Source organism: Cervus elaphus, chromosome 24 (assembly GCF_910594005.1).
Source record: "Cervus elaphus chromosome 24, mCerEla1.1, whole genome shotgun sequence".
Taxonomy (NCBI): domain Eukaryota; kingdom Metazoa; phylum Chordata; class Mammalia; order Artiodactyla; family Cervidae; genus Cervus; species Cervus elaphus.
The window spans coordinates 66,932,532-66,956,979 of NC_057838.1; the positions used below are offsets into that span (position 1 = coordinate 66,932,532).

Sequence of the window (24,448 nt, forward strand, 5' to 3'; positions counted from 1 at the left end):
AGCAGTCAGGGTCTTTTCCAATGAATCAGTTCTTCCCATCAGTGGCCAGAGTATTGGAGCTTCAGCTTCAGCATCAGTCCTTCCAATGAATATTCAGGACTGATTCCCTTTAAAATTGACTGGTTTGATCTCCTTGCAGTCCAGGGGACCCTCAAGAGTCTTCTTCAACACCACAGTTTAAAAGCATCAATTCTTCAGTGCTCAGCCCTCTTTATAAAGTCTTAGCAGTCATCTAAACTCTAGTTAAAATTAATTTTGACTGTAACATAGTTTAAAAAATTAATTTTTATCAAATCATTAGAAGATAAAAAGTAATTTTGTCAGAAAATATTCTTGGGAAGATGGAATATGTTTTTTTTCCTGAGTGTGCCAAAGTCAAGAACAAACTAGAGACAGTTCCATATTGATTTTTCTAAATAATGGCTTGAGAACAGAGGTCTTCTACAGTTATTGTTTCTTGGTCTTATGTGAGAAATCTGTCTCCAAATTTTAATTGTGAATGATTTCACCCCCATTTCTAGTAAATTTCACTTAAATACTGGGTAGACTATCTTTTGGGACTTCCAAGGTGGTACAGTGTAAAGAATCACCTGCCAACACAGGAGACTCAGGTTAAATCCCTGGGCTGGGAAGATTCCCTGGAGTAGGAAATGGCAACCCACTCCAGTATCTTGCCTGGAAAATCCCATGGACAGAGGAGCCTGATGGGCTAGTCTGTGGGGTCGCAAAGAGTCAGACATGACTGAGCGTACACAGACTACCTTCTAAGGTCTCTTACAACTCTGGCTTGGAATTCTGTGGAGAAAAAAGTTTTGTAACTCTGCTTTTTATGTGCTTGTGGACTATCAGAAACTAAGTCAATCCTTAAAGGACTAAAATTAATTCATAAGCAAACACTGTCCAGCAATCAGAGGTGGCTCTGTAAAACATTGAATACAAAAAATGGAAGATTCCAGTTCAGAAACTAGCCACAACTGTCTGTAGATTCAAATATAACATAAGCATGTATTGGAGGTGATATGATGTTATATTCTTATTCCTTATGTATTAATTCACTGGACATTTATTGAGCCTACATTATAAGCTGCAATAAACCATAATGGAAAAGAATATGAAAAAGAATATAAACAACTGAATCACTTTGCTGAACACTGGAAGCTGACACAACATTGTAAATCAGCTATGCTTCAATTAAACATTTTTAATAGAATAAAATAAATTAGTATCTAAAGGGACATTAATTCTCTATACTTTCTTTGTTAGAACATATTTATTGACTTTGGTAGAAGATGTCCTATTATCTTCCTTGTCTTCTTCCTTTTCCCCTCTGTGATTATAATGATAAGAACACCACTGCGTGTGTACATCTACTGTATACACGTTGAACCAGTTCACTGAAGCTCTAGGAGTGAGTTGTTTCCGAACTTTAACTTTGTGAACCTGTGCTTATTCTATTTTTCAAGATCAGTGCAGATTCTTAATCAGCCATTTTGACAGCCATTATCCTGATGTGAGTCTTTGACCTCAGCAAGACTTGTTCTTCACTTACACACTGTTCCCATTTAATGTAAACACACTTGAGCCAAAGGACATAAATATTTGGCTTCATATTTGTCATACATTAAATGTTGACACTAGTTATGGAAATACCTCTAGGACATCCTTTTTGGATCAGAGTTGCACTTCTTCAGTTAATTGCCTCGAATAGCAAGGCAGGTAACCTGGTTAATTTCTAAAGAAGGCCGGTGCCTGTGTTCTTTTCCTAAAACCTCATAATTCTGGTATTGGCTTTGGCACTAATTTTGTTGCTCTCCTTTCTGAACTAATTGGTTCTAAGCAGTAAAAGAAAGGGCTTGCCTTATTTAGAGGTTCATATGACTATACTAATCTCAAAAGATTTTAAACTCCTTTACAGTTACTTTCTTTGTCACTTTTCTGTTCCCCCACCCACTGGCTGGTTATGAGGGGTTGCTTTTGCATAGAGAAAGCCGCTGAAGTCAAACAAAACCTCCCTCTTACTGAATCCCAGTGGGAGCTTACTACCATTAAAGACTTTAGGTGAACCCGTGACCTGCTGGAGGAGGGCAAGAAAAGAGACTCCTTGGGGAGTGCACAGCCAGCTGATGTGACAGGTCTTGATTTGACTTTAGTACCTCCCTTCCAAATCTATCCTCTGCTTTCTGCTATTATAGACAGCAGCTGATTTATTAGATTTATCATTTTTCTTCTTCGATTCAGCTTTCCTTTTCCCCATCTTTGGCCACTTTGGGAAAAGTTTATCCAGCCAGTCATCAGGCATCAGCATCAAGAAGGTCAGTCAAATTAGATGCTTTACAGAACAAAGTTCCTCAGTCTTTGGACGTTTTTCCCCAGTGGATCCTTCATGAAGTATCGCGAAGGGTGAAAAAGAGGGAGAACTTTAGGCATTTTGTCCAAAAAATTAAGTAATATCCATGAGGTCTTAGAGCTGAGATAGGTTTTAATAATAGAGCAAAGCCTCTAGAATTAGTCTTGGTTTATGTTGAGGGTATCTTTTGTCTGGGATTTGCTTCCAAATCATTGCATGGGAGGGAGGAAAGACCAGCCATGAGTTAATAATTAAGGCTGGGTAAAGTGTACAGAATTCAGTATCCTCTCTACTTTTACACATATTTGAAATGTTGGATAACAAAGAAGTTTTTAAAAGACATCTTTCCCCAAGAGTTTTAGAAGGATAAAATCTATTTCCTATAAATTTTCAGCATTCCCCCCAGTACTCAACAGTGTTGAACACAGTAAAAAGACTGTTGTAGGTTTGTATTACTGAGGGAAAAAAATATTTTCTTGTCAGATAAATTCTGAATTTAGTAGGGGTTTTTATTATTATTTTTGTTCTATTTCCAGATTATTGTGTTTATACTACAATGTTTAAAAGTATTTCATAAATTAGATTCTAGTGAAACTTGTGTTCACCTTTGTTTCTTTCTAAGGGCATATTCAGTAAACTTTAATCAGTGTTGAGAAGTCTGAAAACTAGTCAATGAAAAACAGTTTTAAACCGTTTCTTTGGGACTTCTCTGGTGGTCTAATGGGTTAAGAATCCGCCTGCCAATGCAGGGGACACAGGTTCAATCGCTGGTTGGGGAAGATCCCACATGCCCTGGAGCAACTGAGTTCGCGGGCCACAACCACTGAGCCTCCACTCCAGAGCTCATGCCCTGCAACAAGAGAAGCCACTGCAATGAAAAGCCCACTCACAGCAATTAGAGGAAGCCCAGGCACAGCAGTGAAGACCCAGCACAGCCAAAAATAATAAATAAAGCTAAAAAAAAAAAAGAGGTTTCTTTGTAAAGTAACATTTGAACATTTTTAAAGGAAACTTTTTGTGTTATCAGTAAAATATCCCTGATATGTCTTTGGGTGGTATTTAGTAAAGGAGCCTGTTTTCTGTCTGGGTCCTAATTTGACTTTACTGCTAAATGCCGATTGAATCCTCAGTGTCTTCTGTTTTGTCAAGTTGGTCACACTTATTCAAATGTCTATGCCAGTTGAGATGCTGTAACTTTGATCTAAAGCAAGGATTGTTGTTGTTGTTCAGTTGCTAGGTCATATCCTACTCTTTGCAGCTCCATGGACTGTAGCCCTTCAGGCTTCCCTGTCGTGCACCATCTCCCAGAGTTTGCTCAAACTCATGTCTGTTGATTCAGTGATGCCATCTCAACCTCTTTTGCCCACTTCTCCTGCCCTCAGTCTCCTAGTGTCAGGATCTTTTCCAGTGAGTCGGCTCTTCACATCAGGTGGCCATCAGTCCTTCAGTGAATATTCAGGACTGATCTCCTTTAGGATGGACTGGTTGGATCTCCTTGGAGTCCAAGGGACTCTCAAGAGTCTTCTCCAACACCATGGTTCAAAAGCATCAATTCTTCGGTGCTCAGGTTTCTTCATGGTCCAGCTCTCACATCCATACATGACCACTGGAAAAACCATAGCTCTGACTATACGGACCTTTGCCCACAAAGTGATGTGTCTGCTTTTAATATGCTGCCTGGGTTTGTGAAGCAAGGATTAGCAAGCTTTCTTTTTTCTTTGTAAAGGACCAGATAATAGATAGTTTAGGCTTTGAGAGCCACAAGAGTACTCTATTATAATTCTTTCAGTTTTTTTGTTTTTGTTCTTAAAACTCTAAAAATTTAGAGGTCTTTTGTAAGAGCCTTGTTAAAACAGACAGAATTAGACAATTGATTTTTAATTAGATGCTTTACAAAAATAAAAACTACAGATTCAAATGTTAAAGGTTTTATTCAAAGGAAAAATTGTGACTCTCATACAAAATGAACATGTGTCAAAGATTTTACTTGTCTCACTAATTCACCAATTATCAGGGAGCAGTAAGACACTAAAATGGGAGTTGGACTTAAGGAAGTCTGTATTCCCTACCAGACAGAACGGACCTGTGTCTCATCACCAGCACTATGCGCAAGGCAATTTCCACCTCTACGGGTTTAGAGTAACGTAGCCAGGGAAAAGATGCAGAGTCTGTACTATCAGATAACTCCAAAATACCTGATAGACAGCACCGGGTAGTCCCTTGAAAGGACACTTAAATTTTTTTCTTTTCTTTTTTTTTTACCACTTCAGTGTTTCACAGTTTCTGCTGACAACCGCCCATCCCTCTTGTAATCATAAATAATTTACAAAGATTTTTCTTGATCACGAAATAGTTGGTCTCTTTAGATTTGACCTGATTATTGCAGTAAGAGTGCTAATTAATCACACAGACGTCCTTAATGGGTTGTTTTAGGGTAAATCCCACAGTGACTTTTTCAGGGCAGGAACAGTCTTTTGAAGACATTTTATTCTTTCATGCAGTATTGTGAGTATTCAATAAATAGTATGTGATGGTACAGGAGCTGAGCTCAGGTTTATGATTGTGGTGTTTTAATCTGATACTTAAACTTCAGAGAGCTTATTGCTTTTCATTCAGAAGCTTTTTTTCCCTGTTGTCCATAGTGAAAAAGACTTCAGGGTCTTGTGCTCTGCACAAGAAGTCTTTCTGAAGTCTTTCTCTTGCTCAGTTTTCATTTAAATGACTTTGTAAACCTAAAATGAAAAATAAGAGAGGAAACATTAGAAAAGCATAGAAATTTGTCCTGGCAATCTTTTAGTCTTCTGTTGAAACATGGATAGAATCCTAAATCCTAAATAGAATCCTATTTAGAATATTTTTCACCTCCTTGAACTGTTCTCTGGTTGTAAATGAAAGTACAAATGTGGATGGTGAATGAACGTCCTGTAGCTTTAAGCCCAGCCATTTGGATGCTTTTTGTCTTTTATAAAAGATGCTCACAGCTTGGAGAAGAGCGGCAGATACTGTCTGTGATCTGCAGTCTCAAACTGTTCATTTGCATTCAGCTCTAGCAAACTGTGCCCACACCCAGGCCATGCGCGTGCGCGTACACACACACACACACACACACTCACTCACTGTCTCTCTCTCTCTCACACACGGATGCTTGTTTGGCAGAAGCTTTCTGTTTGTTCAGCACAGAGTCCTTCCTCCCTGGCTCCCCAGTGTAGAAAGCTCTAAGAGTTGATGCCGGAGACAGAAGCGGTACAGTACGCAGGCCGAGGAGGGCACTGCAGGGGATTGGCTATGCGGGGATGTTGATGTGGTGTGGCTGTACCTGCCTGTTCTGTGAAAGGCACTTCTCTGAGGCTGTGAAGGTGAGAAGCCCAGGGATCAACTAGAAGCTTCATTTCGGCTGGCTGTTGGTGGGGGAAGGCATTCCCAGTGGTAGCTGTCCTCATTTACCGCGTTATTCTCGGAAACCAAGTATGTGCAGCCGTGACAGACTCTGCCACAGCTCGTCTGCAATTTGGAAGCTGGGACAAATGGAAAGAGCTTATAGCCAAAAGAGGTTGTGATTGTTTGCGCGATCCAAGCTTGCGCTGGCAGTGCACAAATGAAGGATGAGCTTTGTGGCAAGCAAAATCAGCAGACTGCCTGACAGGGGGCTTTGGTAAGATAAATGTGTCACTTACGTTTTGGGTCTCCGCCGCCCCCAGCCCCCTCCCCTTTTTTTGTTTTTGTTTGTTGTTGTTGTTTATACTTTTCTGTATCTGCTACATAGAATTGCCCCTTAGCAATGACTAAAACATTTTGCAGATTCACATTTGATAGAAAGGGATAAACGAGGGAGCCAGGAAGGAAGCCATTATTTCTGGTCATTCAGTTCTGTGACCTTCAGAAATGGTCATCAGGTTTTCTCAGATATCCATGAAGTGGTAGAAGCTAGGGATTTCCAGACCAAAGAACACTAACAATTAGATAGCCTTTTTCTTCTTTGAACAGTCATAATTAACCCCCTCCTCCCCCCCTTTTTTTTCAGCTTTCCCTGTGGCCTGAAGTGAAGAAGAAAAAATAAAGGCTCTGTGCTCTTATTTAATTGCTGCCACTGGCACAGTAGTAGGCTGAGAATTATAAGTGTGGAGGTGGAGGGAGGCAGGTTGAGGAGTCTGCTGTTTTCATAGCTGTGCGTTGGTGGGTGTTTGTCTTCGATTCATTATCATTGCTGCTCAGTATCAAGTGGTTGGTTAGTGCTTCATCCCTTCGCCTGCACTGTGATTTCATCCCTTCTGTGTTCTCGTTCGTACCGTTTTCCTTGCCAGACCCAGTTCCATCATTATGAGTCCTCCTTCTTTTACTGTTAATACACATTTGCCTTTTTTAGAGAAAAGACAGTTGTAGAAAGAAGCCCTGAAATACTTATGGACCCCAAGAAAGATAAAGATATTTTTCTCTTTAAAATCTAGCACTGGCTTTCAGCAAATTTTGGGGTCTGGATTTGGGGCTCTTTAATAAGCATGAGTTTGAGCAACCTCCAGGAGTTGGTGATGGACAGGGAAGCCCAGCGAGCTGCAGTCCATGGGGTCACAAAGAGTCGGACACAACTGAGCAACTGAACTGGACTGAATAAGCATTTTTATTGCAAGTTAAAGAAATAGTTACACTAGGTCAGTGAAATCTTACCAGAATCACCTTGCTCTAATCTGCTTTAAGTTGGATCCTGTTTCTTGTGTTTTGCTGAGCACGAAGGTTTACCCTTCCCCACCCTTTCTTAGGCAAGTACCGCTGGATGTTGCGGTGACTGCTTTATTAGCCTACCTCAGACCTTGTCCTTGAGCCCCTCTTCTATTCAATAGAGAGAGCCAAGTTTTCTAGCTGCTTAGAGTGGGCAGAGAAAAGATCCATTGACACCTGGCTTTTTGCTGACTCATTGCTTATATAAGCCTTGTAAATACAGCTATCCATACACTCCATTTGGTTACTGGGCAGGTGGCCCCTTCTTATTTTCTGGTCTTTACTTCTCTCATCCCATCCCTGTGCTTCTTCCTTAAACGTTTTTGATAACACAGTCTCAGTCTTTGACCAAGTGAGTTGTGAGAAGCAATGAATAGACAAATCTTTTTCCTCTTTTTGAATTGTCAGCTTAACTGTGTTGTTTCATCTTGATTATGATCATTCAAATTCTATATTTTGTTGGCACATGAGACTTACAGTAATAATACTTCTCTTCCTTTGTGGCCCAGTTAAGTAACAACTTCCTTTTCTGTCTTTGAGAACTCAGTTTCAATGCCCCTGTTCAAAGCATTACTCTGTGACCTTCCAATCTAAAGTAGGTTTCTCTGCCTTACATTATTCCTTTTCTCACAGCACTCCGTCCTTTTTCTTTGCAGCACTTTTCGCATTATATGTTATTTGATCACTGGTTTTTTCTCTACCACTTTTCCCAGCTTAGCCATAAGCATCATGAAGGAAGAGACTTTATTTTGTTTGTCAGTATATGCCCAGGCACCTAGCAGAACGCCTGACTGAAAGTTGAAGAAAGGACAATAGGCAATACTGATGTGTAAAGACCCTATGGTGACATTGACTAAAAAACTGCACGTCAGAGTTGTGACTTGAGTTTTATTTGGGAACAAAATGAAGACTATAGCCTGGGAGACAGTCTCTCAGATAGCTGTGAGGAATTACTACAAAGGGAAGGGTGGTGTTAGTATATATGTGATTTTGGTAAAAGGGGATTCAAGCATACATTTTTACAGATGATTGCTGCTAGTCTAGAGAAGGTTACTGCTGGTCACGAGAAGCAGGTGCCTTCACTAATGATTTTAGTGCTTTTGTAGATCTGAAAAGATGCGGGAAATTGGGATCATAAAATCTTTTCCTGAAAAGTATCTTTCACTATCTGAAGGCCAGTTCTGCCAGTTTTTCTCAGAGCACAGAGTCCCTCATTCTTGATCTCTGGTCTGAAACGCTTTCAGGATGTGAAGACCAGCGATCACAGTGGCCAGTAACCTCATCTTTGTAGAGGCAGACGGCGAGCAATGCCTGTTCATCCACTGTGAGAGAAGACAGGATGAGCAGCAGTGCCTGAGGAAGGCCAGAGGGTCTCGAGTGGGAGGCGCACACTATAAGGTGAAGCTGGAGAGACCCAGGGCCTCGTCACATAGGGCTTTGTTGACCAAGTTCAGGTTCCTGTTCTTAATACTTCAAGAGTATGGAAAGCTACTAAAATAATGTAAGAGTTGGGTAGTTTAGGACTTCTTTTTTTTGATATTGAAATCTTCAGTTTAATTGAGGGCCTACATGAATGCAGATAGATCAGTCAGTGTGAGTGATTCAGGAGAGAGAGGACAAGATTTTGTCCTAAGAGTTTGACAGTAGAAATAAGTAGAGATGCGTGGCGAGTATTATACTTTGATGGAAATTTGGAAAAGAATGGATAGGACTGGGTATTGGATTGGATACAGGTAGAAGGCAGGTGATGTCGAGGATGATTCCTGGGCTTTGGCATGGTTTGGTTTTGGCTTGTGTGACCTGATGGATGGGGCTTCGCAGGTGTCTCAGTGGTAAAGAACCTGCCTGCCAATGCAGGAGACACAGGAGATGTGGGCTTGATCCCCGTGTCAGGAAGATCCCCTGGGGAAGGTGGCAACCCACTCCAATATTCTTGCCTGGGAAATCACATGAACAGAGGAGCCTGGTGGGCCACAGTCCATGGGGTTGCAAAGAGTCAGATGCAGCTAAGTGATTGAGCATGCACTGAAATCCATACTAGTCACATATTTATGCTATTTTTTTCATAGTAGAATTTTAAATTTTTTAATATTTTGTTTACAGTATTTTTAATTGATGTGTTTAATTTAGTTCTTTTTTTAAGTTACTGCTGTCCCATTATAACTCTGAAGTATCAGCTAGGTTATATCCATTACGTTCTATTTGAGAACGTTGATTTATATATCATCCATTGTTAAGGACTTTAGCTTTTACTTTGACCAATGTGTGGAGCCACCGGAAAGTTATACATGTAAAAGACTGTTGCTGTGATCTGACTTAGGTTTTTAAGGACTGCTGAAATATTTTTGACTGTAAAAATATAGCTGTAATAGTGTAGGAGCTGATTGCAGTCATGCAGGGAAGAACTGATAGTGTCGTGGACCAGAGTGGCAGCAGCTGAGACACAGTGAGAAGCAGGCAGGTTCTGCGAGTAGAGCCTGAGACATTTTCTGCGGCAGCGTAGTGTGCATGACGGTAACAGCGCTGGCTCTGCAGCCAGGCTGCCCGAGTTCACGCAGTGGCTTGGCCACTTCTTTCCTTCTGATCGTGGACAACGTAAACTGTTTATGCTTTGTGATCACATGGATCAGTAAAGTAGCCGTTACCGAGACGGAGAAGATTGCAGGGAGCACAAGTTAGGGAGATGTCAGGAAGTCGGTTTTGTACGTAGTAAATTTGAAGTGATTGTTAGACATCCAAGTAGAGATAGTGAGTGGGGAGTTGGGCGTATGAGTGTAGAGTTAAGGAAGGTATGGGCTACGGTATACATTTGGAAACTGTTAGCAAATGCATTATATTTAAGACCATTTTAAGAGAAAGAAGAATAATCAAGCCATAAAGTGGAGTTGGGGGTGTACAGTTTATACAGCCCCTCCTTAGAGCTTTTTACTCCACATGTAAGCCTAACAACAGCCAGTTCAGAGAGAACCAGATTATCACAAACCACATGCAGCTTTCTTTCGTTGCTTTTTATACTTTTGTTTTATCAGAATTGCTTGAAATAAATAGGATTAACCTGAGGCTTAGAAATCTTTTGTCTTAATTAGACTGTGTCCTAAGAGTATTTGTGGGAAATTAACTTGTAAAGGGGAACTCATTGGTGGCAGTTTTACAGATTCGCTTATCCACACATGGGTTTTATTGATATATGCATTCTTAAATCCTCAGCAGTGAAAGCATTTTTCTTTGTCACTTGCTTCTTTTGCTTGTTAGCACCTGCTTGAAAACTAGAAACTCACTTTAGTATTAGCAGATCTGTGTGCTTCAGACTAGTCATTCTTCTTTCTGAGGATTTATGAGAAAGATTTTTTAAAAACCCATACCCCAAGTCACTATTTCTTTTTCACAAAAGTTAAAACCTTAAAATTAGAAGGAAACAGGGATCATCTGTTCCAACTGTCAGTGTGTCCTCATGTGACGGTTTTAACATGCAGGCATGAAGTCTCTGCTTGGACATTTCCAGTGACCATGACCTGACACTTGCAACCCCTTGGTTAAGTTGAACAATGAATCTGTGCTTACAAAAACAGCTCCTAACCATAAAAAAAGCAGCATGTAGTTTTACACTTACACCACCAGTGCTGTGGTTGTAGGTTGCCTGTGATCTCTTTCTATTCTTTTCTTTCTTTCTCTTCCTCCCTCCGCCCCCTCCCCCTCCCTGGGCTCTCATGAATCCATCACTTCCACACATCAGGCCTGAAGTTCACCTGGCAGAGTTGATCCCCAGTGCTGTATTTCACACAGGCCAGGAAGGCAGTTCTCCTGTGACGGAGCGTTGTGCGCAGCAGTCCTGGATTCCATAATGGATTCTTTGCAGTGGGGCTGGAGCAGGGTGGGCCAGAGAGGATGTTAATCATCTCAACACATATTCAACTCAGGCAGTAGCTTTTCCTCAGCAGCCTTGGAGGAATGTGTATCATCTGTTGGAAGCTGTTTTTCTTATAAAAATTCTGACCTTTGTTCCATTCATAGTCGCATAGGCTCAGTCACTGCATGGCCTATGAGGTCTAAAAGGATCCTTTGAAGGACACGCTGGCGAGCATTTATATCGAACCCTTACTGGATATTTTCTTTGTCCAAGGCATGGCAGTACCTTCTCGGGGCACAAAGATGAGTGATGACCCCTCCCCCGCAGGAGCCATCAGTAGAAGCAGCACGCTCAAACAGTGGTGTCCGCGTAACGTGACTGGCAGGGTGGTGCAGGTGCGGAGACGTGTGGGGGTAGACGGGGAGAGCCGTGACTCCGGGGCTCCCCGGTGCCTCCCCCTCTCCTGCCTGCAACGCAGGAGACCCAAGTTCCATCCCTGGGTCGGGAGACCCCTAGGGGAAGAAATGGCAGCCCACTCCAGTACTCTTGCCTGGAGAATCCCCATGAACAGAGGAGCCTGGCGGGCTACAGTCCACGGGGTCGCAAAGAGTCGGACACGACTGAGTGACTGCACGCATGAATCCAGCTGGGAGCAGGAAGCTGTCAGGACAGATTCCTGGAAGGAGGTTATGCCTGGCCTGGGCCCCCTTCAGCTGGGAAAGGAAAAGAGATGGTGCCCCTGAAGGCAGAAGGCTGGAGGTGTGAAACCGTGGGCCCTGGCAGAAGAGCTGCATTCCAGGTGTGCCTGTAGCATACACAGAATCAGGTGGAAAACTTCCATTATTCCCAAGTGACCCATGGCACAGTTTGGTTTGTTCTGTTTTTTTGGTCACAGTTCTGCTGGGGCATATGGTGGGATCAGTAGCCCCAAAGCTAGTGAGCAGACCCCACCAGAGTTCACATTTCAGTGAATTGTCACATACGCAGTATCACCCACGAGATGATTTTAAAACTGTGTTCTTCATGAAGATAGACCTGAAAAGTGCTGGTGGTAGAAAAGACAGTGGAGTCGTAAGTGGTTCTCCCCAGAAAAGGGCTGTTTGAGACAAACTGGACTCGTAGCACCAAGTTCACAGGTGACCAGGATTATTGTCATGAGTGTTACTTGTATATCAATGCTTTTTCAAGCTGTTTGTGAGTGTGATTTTGTGTGCATTAGTACTATCCCTGTTGTACAGTTGACGAAACAAACACAGAGGTTGAACAATTTGCCTAGTGTTGCGTGGCTAGTAAGTAGCAAAGCCAGTTTTGAATCTGAGCAGTTTATGCCCGAACCCATGCTTCCCTGCTATAGGAACTGTAGCCAGACTTAATAGTCTTGTTTTTCTGATCTGTGCCTTTTCCTGTTAAGAAAACCCTCTCCTATTTTCCACTACTGCCTTCTGAAAAGGTTTAAAATGTTCTTTTCATATTGGCAGTTTAGTTGTTTTTCTGGAGTGAAGTAGAAATGAAATTTTACGTTGTTAGATGTGGAGAGCCTCGTACACTAGCAAAGACTTTTGGGAAAGCGAACTTTGCAGCTGGTACATTTACAACTCGTGGCTAAGTCAGCCCTTCCAGTGCTAAGTATTCAGGCCACCAAGGACTTGGTTCACAGCACTGTCGATACCAGGAGAGCATTCTCACCCCTGTCCTGTAAGTCTGCAGTTCAATATATATCTTTCTCTTTCTTCCTTTTTCTTTCTGTCCCCTCCCTTCTTCTCCTGATTTCTCTTGCTCTTCTTCCTTTTTAATAATAGTGCCTGCCAAAATTGGGAAGAGTTACTGGGTGACCCGGGGATTCATGGTTTCAAGTGTAAACTACCCTTGTGCTGAAACTGAGGGTTAGTCGTCTTTGTTGAGGCTGCGGACAGTGGATTCTGTCAGAGGTATTCTCGCAGGCATATTGCTGATGCTAAGGGGGAATCAGGCACGCGAAGGACGCAGTGGGGCTCCAGACAGTCCAGATAGAGAAGTCAGAGTAGAGAGAGTCTGGGTTATCTCTTCAGTTGCTGTGCAGGGAAGTAAGATCACATCTAAACTGTGATCATTTGTAAATAATTATATTGAACCTTTATGTAGGTTTTTGCAATTTTAGCGATGGAATCAAACCTTGATTCTGAGAGCAAGGTCCTAGGTCCTGTTCTATCACACAGGGAACAATATTCAGTATTCTGTGATAAACCATAATGGAAGACAAGGTATATATGTGTGTATAACTGAGTCACTGTGCTCTACAGCAGAAATGAACACATCGTTGTAAATTAGATATATTTCAATAAATAAATAATAAATACATTTAAAACACCTCAATTCTAGTCCCAACGCTATCTTTTGAGCAGTATGATCCATGTGTGTCCTCCCAGAGTAACAGTGACACTTGATTTCCACGTCGACACTTCACACAAACAGGATGAGTAGAAGCTGATATTCAGATTGATAAGAAAGAGCCTAAGAAAACTAGACCATGCATAAGCTTGTGGTCCTCAATCTAGAGGTGTTTCGTATTTGCCTTCCTTGCACTGTGGTGGATGGGGAGCTGTCAAGCATACACACAGTCAGGGTCATGTAATTATATGCACGGTAGTTATGGGGTCTGAAATCCCATTCAGAGAGAAAATCACGCCGCGGGAGCTCTGTGCAGCTTGAGAGAGTGACCCTGAGGCCCTGAGCAAGGTGGGTTTCCAGGAGCTTCTGCTGTAACTCTGGGCAGCTCGATTAGCTGGAACCCTGGCTCGTCCTCCCCTCTGCGGCCTCCCCCGGCCCTTCCATGCTGATTCTCAGGCACCTCGAGATGCTCAGGGTAGATGGAGAAGGGACCCGACACGGTGATCGTGCTCGTCCCTGACTCTTGTGCATGTTCGTTTCATTAGTGGAGCATGATGTCATTTTTGTTACTCGTTTCAGTTACAGATTATCTTTTGCTTTTATTTCAGCATACAGTAGTTCACATCTGTTCATCTGGAAGGAAAATAATACTGTTTGCTATTCACATCAGTAGTAATATATTGAACCCAGTCGCGAACTGCATGTGTCTTAGAGATTGGCGTGGTCCCTGCTCAGACAGCAAACTGAGGAGGTACAGCCAAGATGGGAAAGGGAGGATGAGTCTCTAGGCTGACAAGTTAATAGTCAGCATTTCATGAATATTTCAGACTTGGTGTATTATTGTCATTACAAAATTATCGATTCGGCCTTTTAGAATATGAGAATAACCTATATATAGTTCTTGCTACCACCTTGCTTACTGGTAAACAAGATTAGGGATGGGAAAGAAGGGAAAGAATGTGCCCTTCTTTCTCCAGGGTGGTGAACTTGTACATTGTCGCTCCTAGTGGGAATTTTTATTGCCCCACAATGGTTATTTCATTATTTCTTACTGCTCAATAGAGCAGTGTCTAAAGCCTTTTTGCATGGTTGTCATTGTTCAGTCGCTCAGTTGTGTCGACTCTTTGTGATTCCACGGACCGCAGCACGCAGGCTTTCCTGTCCCTCACTATCTCTTGTTGCTTGCTCAAACTCGTGTCCATTGAGTCAGTGATGCCATCCAGCCATCTCATCCTCTTTTTGCATGGGCCCTGCGCTAATTTATCACCACAAGCCACATCCAGGCTCACCTTCTTGAGGGGCTTTTTTCTCCTGAGTTGGAGAAACACAACCTTCTCTTAGCTTTGGCCTGGTATCTTTGAAGTATGATTGTTGAAGTTTTCAAATCTGAACAATTTGTCGTCTTCTTTGGCTCCCTTGAATGGTTGCATGCACGCACACCAGAAGATAGTCATTGTATGTGTTTTGGAGTCCCTTGCCTAATAAAAATTTTTGAGTGGACAGAGTGCAAAAAATTTGAGCTTCACAAGGCCTGAACTTAGTCCCTGACTTATTTAATTACTTACTTCTTCTGTCTCTGTCCCAGATGGTTCATGTTACCTTGCCCAAGTTAATCACAGCTACTTGTGATTTGGGCTTTTAACTTTCAAGCCCATACCATGTTCATGCTTGCCACTTTCAGCAGGACCTTCCCGTTCTCCCCTTCACATGCCTCCAACTTCCAATTTAGTGTCCCTGTTGGAACAGACAGAATGATTCTGTACCCCTTGATATGGTTTGATTAAAAAGACACTGTGATAACAATTGGATTTTTATATGTAGCCACTTAAGTTAACCTTTCTCACCAGCGTTTTCAGATGACTGTAATCTGAAAGCAAGAATTGGAATACAGTGATGTGTAAATACGGAGGCAGTTTTCTTATGATTAAATTGAAATGCAGGTGTACTATGTTGTACATAGATACACTTCTGAACACAAGTATGTGTGCTGAGTGTGAGTTAATTCATGCTTTAAACTCATCAGGAGAGCTTTATTATGTAAAGGAATACTGTAAGAAATCCTCTAGCAGAAGATGAATACCTTTTGCACAGATCCCAGCTTCTGCACATCTTTTCTCCTGTGTCTGTTTTGCTTGAAGCAAAGTGTACTCGTTTGTGGACAGTATCCAAGCCGGAAAGGGGGAGCTGGGTCAGCACTCTGTGCTGAGTGGGCGTCCCTGGTGGCTCAGCGGTGAAGAATCCACCTGCCAATGCAGGAGGTGTGGGTTCAGTCCCTGGGTGGGTAAGATCCCTGGAGGAGGAAATGGCAGCCCGCTCCAGCATCCTTGCCTGAAGAATCCCATGGACAGAGGAGCCTGGTGGGCTCCAGTCCACGGGGTCGCAAAGAGTCGGATAGGACTGAGTGACTTAAACAATTAGAACAACACTCTGTGCTGAGTAGGTGAATTTTTTCAGTACATTGGGGCCCATCGATGGTGGAGAGCGAGTCCCCCTGGGCTCCTTCTAACCTCCCCCTCTTGCTTTCACACCAGATCGAGCGGTTGGAAGTAAGCAGCCTCGCCCAGACCTCCAGTGCGGTGGCCTCCAGCACCGATGGCAGCCTCCACACAGACTCCGTGGATGGGACCCCAGACCCTCAGCGCACAAAGGCTGCCATTGCCCACCTGCAACAGAAGATCCTGAAGCTCACGGAGCAAATCAAGATCGCACAGACGGCCCGGGACGACAACGTGGCCGAGTACCTGAAGCTGGCCAACAGCGCAGACAAGCAGCAGGCCGCCCGCATCAAGCAGGTCTTTGAGAAGAAGAACCAGAAGTCAGCCCAGACCATCCAGCAGCTGCAGAAGAAGCTCGAGCACTACCACCGGAAGCTCCGGGAGGTGGAGCAGAATGGGATCCCCCGGCAGCCAAAGGACGTCTTCAGGGACATGCACCAGGGGCTGAAGGACGTGGGCGCCAAGGTGACCGGCTTCAGCGAAGGCGTGGTGGACAGCGTCAAGGGCGGGCTGTCCAGCTTCTCCCAGGCAACCCACTCGGCCGCTGGGGCTGTGGTCTCCAAGCCCAGGGAGATTGCGTCTCTAATTCGGAATAAGTTTGGCAGCGCCGACAACATCCCCAACCTGAAGGACTCTTTAGAGGAAGGGCAGGTGGACGAGGCGGGGAAGGCGTTGGGGGCCATTTCCACCTTTCAGTCCAGCCCCAAGTATGGGAGTGAGGAAGACTGTTCCAGCGCCACCTCGGGCTCAGTGGGCGCCAACAGCACCGCCGGCCTCGCCGTAGGAGCGTCCAGCTCCAGAACCAACACCCTGGACATGCAGAGCTCAGGACTCGATGCACTGCTCCATGAGGTCCAGGAGATCCGGGAAACCCAGGCCCGACTCGAGGAATCCTTTGAGACCCTCAAGGAACATTATCAGAGGGACTATTCGCTAATAATGCAGGCCTTACAGGAGGAGCGATATAGGTAAGTGATACGGAATTCAAGACCTAAATATATGATAGTATCGATGTTAACATGCTCCTCTCTCGATTCATCCCACCCTCTTCCTCTCCTCCAGTGTCCACAAGTCTGTTCTCTGTGTCTGCGGAGATGCAGCTTTAAAAGGTCTGTGTAGAGAGTCTTTCTCTGGAGTGTCCACAGCACTTTGATGTTGGCATGAGTTCTCCTCATAGAGAGCAAAAGAGAGGCCAGCAGAGTTAAATGACTCCCAAGATCGCAAACCCATCACTGTAGCCCTCCCATCTTCAACTTCCAAACGGAGCCCAGGCTTTCTAAGGCATTCCACTTACTTACTTACAATCCCAGCATCACAAACCATTGCAGCCCATAGCTCTACTGCATGAAACTGAAAAGATCTATAACCCTCTGAACTCTGTAGAAATCAAAGAAAGAGCCCAGCCAAAATGTACTGAACCTTGTAGATATTTGACTTTAAACACACTTATCTGGGCAATTGATATAGAAAGATTGAGACTGGAAAGAAATCTAGATACGCCTGCCTGTTACTTCCATGAATTGGCAGCTCTTCGAATGAGAGTGGACTTAAATGTGAAACGGTTGTACAGTAGTTAGAAAATTCTCCAAGGGCTGAGTGCTTTGAGCCATAATCTGTGCTCAGGGTAGGAGCTGGTCTCTTCTTTGTGTTTCATATCACACACTGCATTCATGTTAGACCACTCTTAACCAGCCTCCACATGTGTGTCTTTGCCTCTGCGTTTCCATCGCATGCATGCGATGCGGTAGAAATAATATCCAGCTGGTGCTGTCAACCAGAGACAGGCCACCTCTCTGAGACAGATGTAAGGGCCAGCATTACAGGAGCCACGCGTCCTGCTGACAGCCACAGGTTGGACCCCGAAAGGCCTGCGTCTGGTCCTGTCCCACCTAGCATCTGGAGTCGCAGTACTTTTACTGTAGTGTCAAGGACTGAACAGTTTCTTAAGGTCCCTTTACCTCTTGGGGAAAGAAAAATAATAAAAGTGATTTTTGTTTTTCAAGTTTGCTCTTATGAGGTAATTTCAGGGCCTGAGATTAATTGTTCACCTGCTTCAGTTAGTTCTGAGAGGAGTTACAGCAGCAAGCTCTTTCCATGTGGTAAAAATGTCACTCGGTCCTACCTCTTATCTTTACTCTTCTGTCCTTCAATTCTGACTTAAGACTTGAAGGGAGAAGAAAAGAGAAGTGTGGGAGAGAGAAATGAAGTTCTAAAAGCAAGTGAATGACTGTTCTTATGTCATTGTTTTATATATTCTTTAATATACTTAGATGAAGAGGGAAATGGCAACCTACCCCAGTATTCCTGCCTGGAAAATTCCATGGACAGAGGAACCTGGCAGGCTACATACAGTTGATGAAGTTGCAAAGAGTCTGACATAACTGAGCACACACACAGAGTGTACTCAGAAAACAGTATCTAAAGCAGTGAGCAGTCTAACACACATTCAGCTTCTAAAAACACCTGATACTTTGTACCACCTTAAGCCTAATTCCCAGGTTCAAATTCTAGTTCTGCCACTTGCTAACCTTGAAAACTGGACAAGATTCTTAACCTCTCTAAGTCTTGATTTCCTCGTCTCTAACATAGAAATAATAATAGTCCTTTATAGGGTGATTGTGCCATTTAAATGAAATAACTTATGCACAGCACGTAGCTCGGTGCCTGGCTCCGTAGTGCTTGATTGATGTTAGGTAGCAGCTGCTACTGCTGCTATTAAAATACATTGCCCTGAACATGGAGACCTGGGCATTCCATGGTCAGTTGATCAGAAAAACAACTGCCTGCTTTGACCTCTTTATTTTGAAAGGATAGCAAAACATTCCAGTTTTTAAATTCTTCCAGAGCTTAAAATTCATATAGAGTTTGTTATGCCTTCAAGTCTGGTGTAGGCCAGTGTGAGAAAATCAGGGAGTTGAAAAACAAGTCTCCCAAGGCCACCTCTGTGTCCATTTAAAATAATTCACAGACAGGACAGAACTTTTAGCTCCTAATTAGTACCTCATTAAAAGAACCACATCCAGACCACTTGTGATGTAAGCTGAAGTGTACTTCTTTCACTGCATTTTGGATTCTTGGTAGTAAGTAAATGCCTAGTTTTCTGGAATGAAGAGAGAATAAAGGGAACTTGTGAATTTTCAAAAACCGAAGGGGCAGGAGGAAGACATATCTGTCACATCACTTCAGCTTGAGAGTGGTCTTTTTTTTTTAAATGGAATCTTTTTTTTTTTCCCAAGAAAAGCAGTGGAAAAGTCAACAACTGTTTTACTCAATTATTTCGTTGCACCAGTATTTCCATGTATAGAGCAATAAGGGAATTCTCCTCTATCCCATATGTCTTTACACGATAAATATATTTATCTAATTTTGTTGGTCTTTGGACTGTTTTACATAAATGAGATTTCCACCACAGATTGTAGTGTATTCTTTAAGGCACCACAGCTTTTCACATTTTAAGCATTTTTGCCGCATTTCTCTCCCTTCTTTTAACAGAGTAGTACACTGAACCTGACGTGATTGGAAATAGCTGACAACAGCAGTGCTCTAGCTCAGAAGGATCCTCTCAGCCCAGTGAAGGTAGAAGCGCACATGCTTCTGCAGCCAGTGGTCCTGGGCAGCCTGCTTGTTGCACTTCTGTCAGCTGCCTTTTCAGTTTGTTCTCTCTCCTGTCCACCTTCTCCACACTCTGAGTGAGCTGCCTGCAGCAGCCTCTCTCCACGGATTTCTATTTCTACTCTGTTCCAGGCTTGGAAGGGATAGACTTATGAGACTCTTCTGTGACCAAGAAACCCATTAATGTCCATGGCTGCTCTAGATGGGTTTCTGCTTATTTTCTCTGCTTTAGTTTGTTTTACTAACATCTGAGTTGACAGGAGGGAGGCCAGGCACAGTGTTAAAGGAGGAGGAAGAGGACTGTACCTCTGGCAGCATTCGGTAAACTCCTCCGATGCCCACTGTGCTAGCTGTTTCTTGCATATTTGCTGATCCTCACGGTGGACCTTTAGGTACACTGTACTTGATTTTGTGTGCTTAGTCGCTCAGTCATGTCCGACTCTTTGCAGCCCCGCAGACTACAGCCCTCCAGGTTCCTCTGTCCATGGGATTTTCCAGGCAAGAATACTGGAGCGGGTTGCCATTTCCTTCTCCAAAGGATCTTCCCAACCCAGGGATCAAACCCACACCTCCTGCATTGGCCAGGTGGGTTCTTTACCTCTGAGCCACCTGGGAAACCCTAAACCCAAGTCTACAGATGAGGAAATGGAAACCCAGGGAAGTTTTAAATTTTGCCAAAGATTACTCTGTAAATGGTAAAGCCAGGAAGCACACCCAGTTTAATGTGACTCCAAAGCCTGGGGTCTCTTCATCCCAGGACAAGTGTTTTCCCAAAGTCAACCCTGAAATCTGTCTGATTGACAGACTAACCTAGAGTCTAGCTCTAAGAAGCATGAACTTTAATAGCAAGAGCTTTAGGGCCTTTTTGAGGACCCAGTGTCTATTTCTGTAAAAGTTCTGCCTATTTTTAACATATTCTATAAAATTCTGTGAATGCACAAGCTCTAGAAAGTTTTCTCAAGCTTGTACAACACTTTAGGTGAATGATAAGGGACCCGTACTTAAGTAAACCCCCATTAGCCCATCCTGATTTCCCCCTTGCAGAGCCCATTCTCAACACCGTCAGTCCCTTCACTGGTGAGTGCTTCCCGTCGGTCTTACCCAGTGAGCTGCACCAGGGGAGAGTCTGCCCGAGACCATCTTCTTTGGGACCATCAGAATGACTCAGAAAGCTCTCTTCACCACATGGTTGTGCCACGAGTGGGGAGTTTGTCTTCAGCGCCCACACACACTTAGCCCAGGCAGTCTGTGTTGCAGAGCTTGGATCTGAACTCTGCCTCAACCTTGGGCCCCTAACTAGGTGTTTAGTCTTTTTGCTTTGCTTTGGACTCTCAGATGTGAGTGGGATTGTATGTCTGAGAAGGCAGGAGACAAGATATATAGCCTTTTTTTTTTTTTCGGTGATGGGATCTGTGCTGACATCAGATTCTCTTTGTCCATCTAATCTCTTCATCCCATTAGAGTATTATTACAGATTGGTTCAGTGGCAACTGGGTTCACTTTACTTCAGAGATAGAGGGGACCCTTAGATATCTAGTGTAATCTCATTCCACAGATGAGTCCCCTGAGACCCAGAAAGATAAAGTGACTTCTGCCAGGTCACACAGTAAAATGGTTTAACATATATTTAATTGGCTGCTAAAAGCTGGAGGTTTAGCCCTGTTCCCAAATTAAGTGTACCATGTTGAGCTACTGTAGGAAGAAGTTAGGCTGCGGCAAAGTGCATTGAAACCAGGAGAGAGCTAGGAAAACAGTCCATCAGTAATCTCACAGGTTTGTTTTGTCGTTTTTCCCATAGGGAATCTGACCCGGAATTTTGCTACTGCTTGCGTGAAGGCAGGCAAAAAACCCTCCTGGTGTTGATGAGCAATAATGCCATTTGAAAGCTTCTATTTTAAGGGGATTGCTGTTCTTTGGAAATCGGCTTCTGAGACTGTTTGTATTAAGCCCAGGGGTATTTTAAATCGCACTGAGTCATTAGAGCAGAAGTACAGGAGGAGCCCGTCCCCACGAGCAGCTGTCACACGCTGCGGAGCAGTTGGCAGCGAGGCCCAGCCGGCCAGGCGCCGGCCACTGGACCTAACCAGAGAGGCTGTTGTTAAGTGTGAATTTATTTTACTATCACTGGGCATAAGACAGAGATACGGTCAGATACAGCTGTGGTAGCCCCATGTTCCTTGGGTTAAACCCGTCTCTCAACTGTCAGTCAATCTGAGAGTCTGCAGATGGTATGCAGACCAGGTTTGGCTGTAAGCTTGAAATAGAAACTGAAAATATTGGCTCAAATTGGTTCTTCATTTATAAGAGGGAAAAATGCCTGAGAAGTGCACCTAGGAGACAGAGCTTCATTCAGAGGGTAAGATCTTGCATCTAAGAGACTTTTCATACAGATGAGCTCCTCCCAGATTAGCCCCTGGAGAGGTGATGAAGTGGGAATGGGAGGGAAGAAGGACGGACGGGGAGGGCGAGCAAATAAAGCGATCACTTTGTCAATTAACAGAGGCGGACAGGCCTGAATCAGCTGCCAGTTCCGATGCTAATGAGCGCTGGGACCCGGTGTGGCTCACCGAAGCCGTTTCCTCCCTAAAGACAAGGTGCTGGTGTCTATGGTGCAGGGTTGTGGTGATCACTAAAGGAGGCAATGTCTTGGGGGCAGCCAGAATGATGTGAACAGTGCCAGGATATCAGAAAGTTGTCGTCACCGTCTCCCCCTGTAGCCTTTATTTATTCCCTCTGTGCTTGAGGCATCTGCTGCTTTTCATCTTTTAAGATAACGCACTGCCTCTCCTGAAAGCTGGGGGGACTGGTTGTTGTTGATTGGGGACTGAAACTGTGCTTTTTCCTTTTCAACTGAAGGCTAGTGGAGTCTTTCCTAGCCTCTTTTTGGGCCTCGACATAACTAAGGGAGCAAAAGGTAAGGAGGGAAAATCGGTTTTCTTCCCCCCAGTTCAGCCAGGGGCACCTTCAGGCTCCCACTGCGCGTCCTGTCTCCAGCCGCCCCGCTCCCGGCCGCATCTGCCCATTCAGGTCCAGCCTGTCAGAAACCACCTCGGGTCTCTAGGACGCCTGGGGAGATGATGCACTCATCTGCTGCCATGGTTGCCTGTTGGTGTCAGCTGGCCTGGGACCTAGTCCTTCCTGTTCCTCTCAATACCTGTTCCTCAAGATTCTTCAGCCATCCTGTCCCAGTGACCTGTTGCCCAATCAGGGAAGCCCCACAGGCTCTCAGAGATGGCTCCAGACTCCTGAGCCACACCCAGAGTGGTGGTGCATTCCCAACTCTGCGCTCACCCAGCTTTCTCACTCGCCAGGAATGTGGCCCCAAAGAGCCCTGGCTTGTCTTTGATCTAGGAAGGTGACTACTGTGTTGACTGATCCAATGGATGAATTGGACCAGTTTCCAGGACCAGCTGGGAATTTTCACTTCCCAAGACCAGTATTCATTTATCATTGTAAACCTGCAGCAGAATCTAGATGTCTTTTTGACTGTCTCCCGATACAAAATGTTTTTGGTGTTAAATAAAAATTTGGGAAAAAAAATTTTTTTTTAATGTTTTATTTTATTTATTGGACACACAGCCTGTGGGATCTTAGTTCCCCAACCAGGTATCGAACCCATGCTCCCTCCATTGAGAGCTCAGAGTCTTAACCACTGGACCACCAGGGAAGTCCAAAATTTGAAAAAAAATTTTTTAATTAATTTTAAAATAAAGAAATAAATATCTTGGGGGGAGGGGGAAAGTAGGTTCCCTAAGGGTGAAGAACCCCCATGGTGAACTTAACCCAGATGGATTCTTGTGGTCAGACTAGACTAGACTCAGATCCTGTTGTTAAAAGCCTGGAATAAGTTGCTCTGAATTCCTTTTGGGAAAAAAAATCTAGATGTATTTTAATACTTTGTAGATAGAGCAGTTTCATCTTGGTGGGGAAGAATTTCACCTCCTCAAATACGATATAATCTACTTTTTTCAAAAAAGATCTTTCAGTGTTCAGGCTTTCTGTTTACTAGATAGTTAAGCTCAAATCATATTTCGCTGTCAATGTTCCATTTGAGTTGTAATGATTTAGGAAGGGACTTTTAAGTTAGAAGTCTCAAAATGAGATTATTCATCTTATGCTACTTGTGTTCCATGTTAAATCACATGAAAAGCATGTGCCAGTCGAAGTCACATACTAGTAGGGTCAAGAACACCCACCCTTCATGTCCACAGAGAGTTTAAGCAGTGCCGTATGAAGGGGTTACAAGTCCCTTACAGGGAGTTCTTGATTTTAAAAAATAACACATGAAAGGCTGATTCACAGTTTACTTTCCCTTTTTTCACCCTCTGCTGGTTTGGCATTAATATTTAAGGAGAGAATGGAGGTGTTCTTTGTATGAATTCCCTAGGTATCTGACTTCTCCGTTTTAGAATTCGGACTGGAAGTAAACACTGAAAAATAAAGGGAGCAAAAGAGTTTATAATATTCAAAATGGGAGGAGTGGAAAGTTGGTGAGAGTATTTTCTTCCTTCCTTTCGTTGTTTAGATTTTTCATTTGACTAACAGTATGGAGCGGGGTGGAAGTTATAAAAAAGACAATAATAAAATCTAAACAGCAAGAAGCATGAAGCAAGCAAGTCTCATCCTCCTACATTTCACTAGCAGGGGAAAGTTGTGGCATTTTTTCCTCAGCCTCCCCTTTCTAAGTTACATTTCGAAGTACCTCCCAGAGAGGAAGGAGGTGAGGATTACTGAGCAGTGTCTTGATGAGTCTCCAAGGAAAACACTGCACAATAAAAAGGCATAGTGGGCCAGGTAGCTATTGTTCTCGTTATCTTTGCTGGCGTTTTTGATGTTTCGATGCTTACAGTGATTAATTGGTTAGACTGAACCCTAAACTCCTCCACCCCGCATGCTCCACCACCCCAAATAATACCACATCATTTTTTACTGGGCTCTTTGGGCTAGTCTGTTTGCAGACTGTAGTTTCACATGTGGTTTATGTAAGCCTCTCAGGCTGGAAGCCCTGAAAAAAAATATTTGAGTGGAAGTGGCTAAGCCTGGTCAGGTTTGTGCTTTTCAATTTGC

The 24,448-nt window shown here is 43.7% G+C and overlaps 1 protein-coding gene across 16 annotated transcripts in view; it reads left to right on the forward strand.

Moving 5' to 3' along the window:
- Positions 1-24,448, forward strand: part of TMCC1 (transmembrane and coiled-coil domain family 1) — a 152,260-nt gene that overhangs the window by 112,764 nt on the left and 15,048 nt on the right. For 14 of the 16 annotated variants that reach the window (XM_043886974.1, XM_043886973.1, XM_043886980.1 and 11 more), the window contains one exon: positions 15,806-16,737. In XM_043886974.1, coding sequence (XP_043742909.1) covers positions 15,806-16,737 — 932 coding nt within the window. Of the gene's footprint in view, positions 1-5,591; positions 5,704-15,805; positions 16,738-16,831; positions 19,254-24,448 lie in introns of those variants that run through there. The other 2 variants (XM_043886985.1, XM_043886986.1) reach the window with 2 other exon arrangements.